Source organism: Anastrepha ludens, chromosome 6, assembly GCF_028408465.1.
Source record: "Anastrepha ludens isolate Willacy chromosome 6, idAnaLude1.1, whole genome shotgun sequence".
In the NCBI taxonomy this organism is placed as follows: domain Eukaryota; kingdom Metazoa; phylum Arthropoda; class Insecta; order Diptera; family Tephritidae; genus Anastrepha; species Anastrepha ludens.
The window spans coordinates 19,653,639-19,662,511 of record NC_071502.1 but is presented as its reverse complement, the minus strand read 5'-3'; the positions used below and the strand labels follow the sequence as shown (position 1 = coordinate 19,662,511).

Here is an 8,873-nt window from a genome sequence, read left to right as displayed (position 1 = left end):
ATTGCTCGATCAAGATCCGGCTCAAACGCAAGAAGAGGTTGCAAAAACTTTGGGAGTTGATCAATCAACCATTTCCAAACGTTTAAAAGCCATGGGAATGATCCGAAAGGTAGGCCATTGGGTGCCGTATGAATTGAAGCCAAGAGACGTTGAACGCCGTTTTATGGCATGCGAACAACTGCTTCAACGGCACAAAAGAAAGGGTTTTTTGCATCGAATTGTGACTGGCGATGAAAAGTGGGTCCATTACGACAATCCAAAACGTCGGGCAACGTATGGATACCCTGGCCATGCTTCAACATCGACGTCGGCGCAGAATATTCATGGCCTGAAGGTTATGCTGTGTATCTGGTGGGACCAGCTGGGTGTTGTGTATTATGAGCTACTGAAACCGAATGAAACGATTACGGGGGATGTCTACCGACGACAATTGATGCGTTTGAGCCGAGCACTGCGAGAAAAACGGCCGCAATACGCCGATAGACACGACAAAGTTATTTTGCAACATGACAATGCTCGGCCACATGTCGCACAAGTGGTCAAAACATACTTAGAAACGCTCAAATGGGATGTCCTACCCCACCCGCCGTATAGTCCAGACCTTGCGCCATCCGATTACTATCTCTTCCGATCGATGCAACATGGCCTGGCTGACCAGCACTTCCGTAATTACGATGAAGTCAAAAAATGGATCGATTCGTGGATTGCGGCAAAACCGACCGAATTTTTCACAAAGGGAATCCGTGAATTGCCAGAAAGATGGGAAAAAGTAGTAGTAAGCGATGGACAATATTTTGAATATTAAATTTGTAACCATTTTACGTCAATAAAGTTTCAAATTTCGAAAAAAAAAACCGCACGAACTTATTCATAGTCCTATTAGTTCCCAGCTAATTAAGTAAGTAGAGGCAAAACGGCAGGAGGTCCAACATTCTACAGCCCTTCCGCCTTATTTATTTCTTTACCGTGTAAGTGAAAAAAAATGCATGCATATAAATTTCAAGTAACTTTCGAGTAGAAGTACTCTCAAGCCCTTTCCCATTCCTAGTTTCCTATTCACACTGATCTCATACATTTTCATTATAGATACCAAAGTGAGAAATCAATTTGTTTATGTAACTATTTCCGAAATTGCATACATCTTAGCTGGCGTGTTAATTCGTCGATTAGTCAGCTAATGGAATAGAAAATTATCTCAGCTCATGTACACACACACACACACGCAAATGGTAGAATAAACATAATGAGTAAACACATTCGTAAGTAAACACCATGGCATCCATATCACTTGCAATATGTCTAATGACCACTAAAGGATAGCATGGCACAATTTCTGCAGCCACGAGCTGCCGCTAGCAAATAGTTACGTATGTATGTGTTTATAGAGCCGAATGCATGGCATGCAAGTTTCACTAGCCACCAACTGCATACACACAACATATTCGCATATGTATGTGTGCACGAGTGTGTAATATGAGCACACAGCATCGCACGTAGGACGAAGGACGTGAAATGGCCACAAAGCAAATCGCTGGCAAGCGTGCTGCTTCACTGACTGCCTAGTTGTGGTTTGGCCGGTGCACAACGTTCACAATGCGGGCGTCTGCCCACGAAACAATGCAACGCATATGGGCACACATATTTCGATGGAAAGCAATCTTCCATGCAGATGTATAAACTTACAGTCAAATATTTACGATTGAGTACGATGAGCACTTCAAATGGAAATTGTTGTTATAACGGCATACCGATATTGCCAGCTTTAACATAATCGCGCGCTGTAGAAATTCTCCTTTGCGCTATGGGTTCGAATACAAGGTACCGTTAACATATTCTTTGACTTTATTAGGTGAAGTAAAAAATTCTGATCATTCGGTCGCTATGAAGCCTTTCAAGGACTCCCAATCTCTGTTCTTCTTCACAGAGGCCTTCCACTGCCACCACCAGCAGGTACCGCATCGAATACTTTCAGAACCGGAGGGTTTGTATCCATTCGGAGGAGATGTGGTCGTAAAGCTCATACAGCTCATCGTTCCATCGCCTGCGATATTCGCCGTCGCCAACATGCAAAGGTCAGAAAATCTTCCGTAGAATCTTTCTATCTAACACTCTAATGGACGTTTCATAGGACATTATAATTGTCCACCCTTCTGCTCTATACAATAGCACAAGCATGGTGAGAGCCTAATAAAGTGTATGTTTTGTTCGTCGAGAGAGCATTTTCTCATTCAATGGCCTACTTAGTTCAAAGTAGAACTTGCTGGCAAGAGAGACACTCCGTTGGATTTCAAGGCTGGTCTTGTTATAGGTGTTAATGCTGGTTCCTAGATAAACGAAGCCTTTTACAATCTCGAGACCACAACAGTCAACTATGACGTGGCTGCCGATTCGCGAGTGCACCGACTGTTAAGTCATTAGATCGCCTCATTCAACCTGGACATTTGATTGCAGTAGAAGTTCGAAATGAATATTTTCCCTGATGGATGGTGGGTAGCCACAGTAGCAAAGTCTTTTTCAATCCTCCCGTAATCTGTACAAAGCTTTCGGCTTTCGTTCGCATCCTAACCCATCTTCCATTACATGCATTAATTTGATTCAAAAGCTTCTTTATCGTCAATTCTTATGGGATCCATGAAGTGGGTGTCTTCTCGGGTTCAGACTTATACAAATGTTTCCAAATGTTTTACAGACTAATTTCCGTTCATCGAAAATGGAATAAGTACTTTTCCATTGTTAGTGATGGTGTATACGAGGCTTTGATCTTCTCTGTTTTTGGCTAAGTTCACCAATCAGCTGGGTACTGGGTTCCTTCATGGCGAGTTATCCCTGATATATTATATAAGTCACCGTGCTTATTTTTGCATCAGAAATCACGAATTCGTCACAACAGTCGTCTGGTTTCGGTTTCAATAGAATGATTCATAAACCCCCATTTGTTAAAGCCGCATTAGTCAGAGAGACGGTATAGCAATACAGTCCTTTCTTTTTTGTTGTGTTGGCAGAAGTGCTTAGCACTTTACTTTACTTCAGGTGTAAACGTACATTTCATTGACTGGAAAAGCTTCATTGGCTGTTAAAAATATACCTATTTATGTTTATTTTATCTGAAGAGCGGAACTTGTACTCATTTACAGTTTACAGAATTTAGATATCAACGGATTCAAGAATTTACACAGAATACCTCATGAATTTATCACGATTTTTTTTTTTTTTTTTTTGTTTGGAAAAACTTCTCCTATTTGTGGCTTGCGTTTGGATGGTATCTTAAAAGTAGACGGACCTGTATACTGCGAGCGGTAGACGATTTTTATGAAAGCCTTTCTCGTTTTCGTGTGTTTCACAAACGAACAGCTGCTTGAGATAAACACTCACTACAGTATTAGGCAGATGACAAGACGATAGCTTGTAAATTTCACACTTTCGAGAAAGTTCCGATAACACTGAGTCCCAAAAACACTGAGTAAGAAATGGATATTATCGAAGGCGTAGAGTCTCCATGCGCCTACAGAAGAGGAACTTGAACGCAGGTACCTGTTGTGTCAGCAAACTTAAATGTGGCCCGCTCTGATGTAATATTTCTTAGTCCCGGTGTTGAATATAGCCAAGGTGGTGGATTGTTATAGTATTATATTAGGGGTAGAACTCCCACATACCACTGATGCGACGGCGCCTTTGGTGAAGTTTCTGACATTTTGATTTAACCTCTTTTCAAAACAAACACAAAACAAAAAAAAAGTTTAACGATGCAAAAAACAAAAAGAGTAAAGAAATGTATTTTGCGTAAAGGAAATTTATATATATTTTTATTTCGTGCAATTTAAACTGAAAAGGTCAAAAATAGTAGGACTTAATATATCATATTAATTTATGTTAAAATAGAATATAGAGCAAGTCAGTGTGACGCTCACTAATACATTTATTGATTTTTTTTAAGTTTTATTTGCAAAGCAGTTAAAGCCAACTTTTGTTTTTTGCTTTAAAAGGGGACTTCTCTCTATTTTTATGCTTCACAAGAAATTACATGTCCCGAAAATTTCGGTATTGTTGAAAAATCATCCATTGGAAAACGATTTTATTTTTGGTTTTTTCGATTCACAAAAAATTACAAATCCCGAAAATCTCGGGATTATTGGAAAATCATCCATTAGAAAAAAGTTAAAGTCAACGTTATTTTGTTTGCTTTAAAATGGAATTTATCTATCTTTTTTATGGTTCAGCAAAAATTACAAATCCCGTAAATTTCGGGACTATTGGGAAACCATCCAATGATTTTCTAACCCATCGGGGAAAATGTTTAAGTCAACGGTTTTTTTTTCAAAATGGGATTTCTTTCTCTATTTTTTATGCTACACAAGAAATTACAAATCCTGAAAATTTCGGGACTACTAGAAAACCATCCATTGGAAAAAAGTTAAAATCAATGGTTTTTTTTGGTTTAAAATGGGATTTCTGTCTTCATTTGTTTGGCTTCACAAGAAATTAGAAATCCCGAAAAATTCGGGATTATAGGCAAATCATCGCGCAATTTTCAAGACTTGAAAGCACCAAACTCCCGGTATCCCGAAATCCCATTATTTACATATATATCCCAAGTAGTCATGCACAAGTCCATTCGCCTACGGCGGCCGTTGAGAGATTCACTTGTCTTGTTGTTGTTTTAACATTACTAATGCGAATTAAACTGTACGCATTCTCATTTCGCAGCTTATGAATATTTTTACATAATTTTTTCTGGTTTCAAGGAAACGATAATTAAATACAACTCCATATAAAAGTATTTTGTTTGTTTTACAGTAAAAGGCCATCCTCGACAGAGCGAATGACTAAAAGTGCATTTCGATTGTATCACATAAAAAAAAATCTTAATTCATGCTGCAAAAGCTGGTTTGCTCAAAACTACAAGCAAACACTCAAAGCGGTGAAAATTTCGAACTTTTAACGATTCCGAAACACTAAATTGAAAACCGCACAGAGTTTCTAGCGGCTTAGTGCGCAAAAGTGTGCCGCCTACTTCATTTTCATGATAACAGCAAACAGAGAATAGGCACCCTTTATAGTCGAGAAAAAAGTATCCAGGTGTATTCTTATCATGCCGCCAGCCAAGGCGGTGGTTTCCTTTGAAGCACGCTCGGTGAAAAGAATCATTTGCTTCTTAAAACGTTGCGTTTGATCTGGCCAGTTGCACCGGAAAACTTCATACTGCAGCTGCGCGAAGAGATATTGAAGGCTGCTGCCGTAATAGCAGATGGGAAAGATTTGCAAAGGCATGGAGATGAAATAGGTCAAATAGTATAGACGTTCAGGAGGTGTATCTATGTAGAACAGCAGTACCACCATGGCCACACATATATTGAAAGCTGTTACAGTGAACTGAATCAACAACGGCAGCGAGATCAGTTCTTGCAGCAAATTGAATAGCCTACGAAGAGGACAAGAAACAAAAACAGATAAGCGAATATCAATATTTTCCCGCACTTACTTGTAAAGATTCTTTTGATCCTTAATGCACTGCACCAACTCTCGCTCATTCTCCGCCAAGTCTTCACAGTCAAAGCCAATACGTGCCATCCGCATGCCCAGTAGCTTTATGTGACCCGAGAGCAGGCAACAGGTTATGGGTGGCAACGAATCGTCAACATAGTTTTGCAGTAACTGATAGCAAATACCAACAATCTGGTATATATTTGCCACCAAAAAATTCCGTTTGGATGTGCGCCAATCGAATGGAAAACGAGCCGGATACAAAAGGCTACGCTCCCCGCGTAAAAGGAACGCCAACTCGGCCGTCATGCCAACCGCACCGTAGACACACAAAAATAAGGAGACGATACGCCGTACGCTTATGCGCATCCTAGCAAAATATTTGCGTTCCACTTCGCTGTTCACTCGAGCATCCAGTTCCGAAAAGGTTTGCTCAATCTCGCGCACAATCCTTAACTTCCGCGTAAAAATGACGAATTTCGAACTGCAGGCGATGCAGGTGACACATACGGCCAGATTTTTTATATCGCTACCGAGTGAATTGTTGTGGAAAAGCGCCATGGCCAGGTGTAGCGGATAACAAATAGTCACTAAAGTGCTCACCGCAAAAGCGTACACAAAGTAAGGGATGCGGTATTGATGGGCGGGCGGATTGCCACCGCAAATGCGAAAACCCATCCAATAAATTTTGAAAAAGGCGTTACTGTTCACTGCTTGACTACTCATAGTTTCCCGTGTTTTCGGTAGACAATTAGAATTGGAATAAATTTAAACGGCTAGGCTCGATTATTTATATGCAAAAGGAAAATATACGAAAGAAACGGTGTTTGGGTGTTAAGAGTTGGGTTTGGCAGTTAATTGCTTAATTTCTTAATTGGCTCTGCGTGAGTACGCTAATAGCGCCATCAAAAAAATGCGTGCATTGTTAATAGAAATCAGGCAAGACCGTCACTAACTCAGACGAAATAATTTGCTAAACAAAAATATGCATTTTTAAATTAATAGTTCATTGTCTGTGAAATAGGCTTGAAGAGAGGGAAAGGTTAATTCGATGAGACAAGGCATCGTTTTAAGAATTTTTTCGGCAATACAGGCAAGACAGTGTTGGTTTCCATACGAAATATGTGCACAACCAGCACAGTAAGTAAAAGACAGCCCAAACGTTCGTAGCGACTCCGTCATATAGATTTTTAACCCAAGACGATGCAGCAACAGTTACAGCAGCAGCAGCAGTGAGAGCGGACAGTTTATGACGATCCGACGACAACCACGGACTTTTGAGTAAAACAGCCACTACAGTATCGGACAGAAAACAAAACGGTAGTGGATTAATATCAGTTTGATCAAAAAGAAATCCCTTATTTTCTCAGTAGTTGACTGTAGTGATCGAATCTCCTAAAATAGGTTAGGTTAGGTTGGGTTGAAATGGTTGCACAAGAAATGAGCACACTTGGACGAAGATAAACGCATTCGTCCTTTGTGATACCATTCCGAAGGAGGTGAGGTGAAAAAGAAAACCGACGGGATGAAAGGATAGGGCGGGGAGTGGTGATGGTGGATGGTTAGGAGGGTGGCTGTGAACCGCTATCAACCGCTTTGTGCTGCTGATGAAATTCATCAGATTTTGAATGTCAACACTAACTTTATCAGCAGGCTTAGCAAAGAAGTAAGAGCCAAGATGCCTGGATCTTAACCCCGCCAAAGCAGGACAGCTAAGGAGAAGGTGCTGAGATGATTCCACCTCATCCTCCATACATCCAACACAAAAAAGACTCGAGGTGATTCCAAGTCTCACAGCATGCATTCCTCGCGCATAGTGTCTTGTGAGAAAACCCACTAGATTCGAGAGCTGATATTTTGTCAAGCCAGAAGGATTTCACGACCTTACAGTTTGGCGCTCGCTGAGTTGGCACGAAGCCCACCTTCCTAGGAGCAAACCGCAGGTAGTCAGGGGGATCCCAATTCTCTCCCCTCACATGCCAGCTCATCCGCCTCACAGTTTCCCGCAATGTCGCCGTGCCCGGGAACCCAGATGAGGCTTATGTCAAAGAATTCGGACGCAGTCGAAAGATCCCTTATCAGTTTCGAATGTGCCGTCACTGATCTGAGGGCCCTTATTACCACTTGACCGTCGGAGTAAATATTTACTTTCTTGACTGTTAGTACGCATGTGAGCAGCCAATCAGCTGCCTCCTTGATTCCTGCTACCTCTGCCTGGAACACACTGCAGTGGTCCGGTAACCTAAATTTGAGTCTGACCTTTCCTTCCAACTTCGATCAACCGTGAACAAGTTCACCAGGCCCTGTCCCCAAGTGTAAAACCCTGACCACCCTTCCCTTGATGGAATATGAGTGGAGAAAGTTCCGGTTGGACTAAGCGAGGGTACACATTGATCCGTTGATAGGGGGATGAACTCAAAGTTTCTAAGGATGCTAGAGTGCCCATAAGTGAGGTTGAGCCTATAGTCCGAACCCCTCAGTCTGATTGCGGTACGTGCAGCGGCAATCGTAAAGCATCGATCAAAGAATTTAAAATAGTGTGACGTTTCGGGACATCTACTGCATTCCCGCAAAGTTAATTTCGGCGATTTCCTCTTTTATAATTATTGGCGTAAGTCCGTGTTGAGGGACATTTTTGGAAAATTATTGGCATGCGCAATTATTGAAATAAAAGCAAAAGCCGACCAGGTGTGAAAGGCCGACCTGGAGCAGCGGACATTCAAATACTCATAACTTCGTCAATTTAACTCCAGTCGACTTGCAGTTCTGACAGAAAGGTCTTCAGATGCATTCATTCATAAAAATTATGGGTCTGGGAATAAGTTTCCGCCCTCGTAAGCGAGGGATCGCTGCTGTTACTATTTTTGTGTTCGCTCTAGTAATATACTGGTGGTTTGAAGTGTAAGGATCTTTTTTTATCTGATTTCAAAAATGTCTACGTTTGGCCCGAAAAAAAACATTTACGGAAAGTCATTCTTCATAATTACCTTTTAAAGTTACTTAAAAAGTACAGCTGAAACAGCTGTTGGTCAATATTTACGGTAATCACGCTCCATTAAATACAACTTGTAAAGAGTGGCTCCGACGCTTCCAAAATGGTAAGAAAGCAGGTAACTTGGTTCCACATCAATTGAAGGGGAGGGATATCGAGAGACGTTTGGTTACGTGTGAGAAGCTTCTTGAACAGCAGAAACGAAAAGGTTTTCTGCTTTGCATCGTCACAGGCGATGAAAAATTGATCTATTATGATGACACTAAGCGTCGAAAATGTTGGAGCCTGTCAGGTGAACCAAGTCCATCGACAGCGAAAGAAAATATTCATGTATCAAAGGTCATGTTGTGAATCTGTTAGGATCGGATCCTGAAACCATCTGAAACCATCACTCGCGATT

General features: G+C 41.2%; 1 protein-coding gene across 1 annotated transcript; it reads right to left on the bottom strand.

Moving 5' to 3' along the window:
• Window positions 1–5,007: 5,007 nt before the first annotated feature.
• Window positions 5,008–6,207, bottom strand: LOC128865754 (odorant receptor 59a). Its single transcript, XM_054106071.1, has 2 exons — window positions 5,480–6,207; window positions 5,008–5,419 (listed from the first exon to the last, which is right to left on the bottom strand). The coding sequence occupies exons 1-2, from the start codon at window positions 6,205–6,207 to the stop codon at window positions 5,008–5,010; spliced, it is 1,140 nt and encodes a 379-aa protein (XP_053962046.1).
• Window positions 6,208–8,873: the final 2,666 nt, after the last annotated feature.

Bases quoted from the DNA above. Each gene is read 5' to 3' on its own strand.
- LOC128865754 (XM_054106071.1), bottom strand. From the start codon at position 6,207: ATGAGTAGTCAAGCAGTGAACAGTAACGCCTTTTTCAAAATTTATTGG. The intron at 5,420-5,479 runs GTAAGTGCGGGA...TCCTCTTCGTAG, and splicing joins GATCAAAAGAATCTTTACAA to GCTATTCAATTTGCTGCAAG.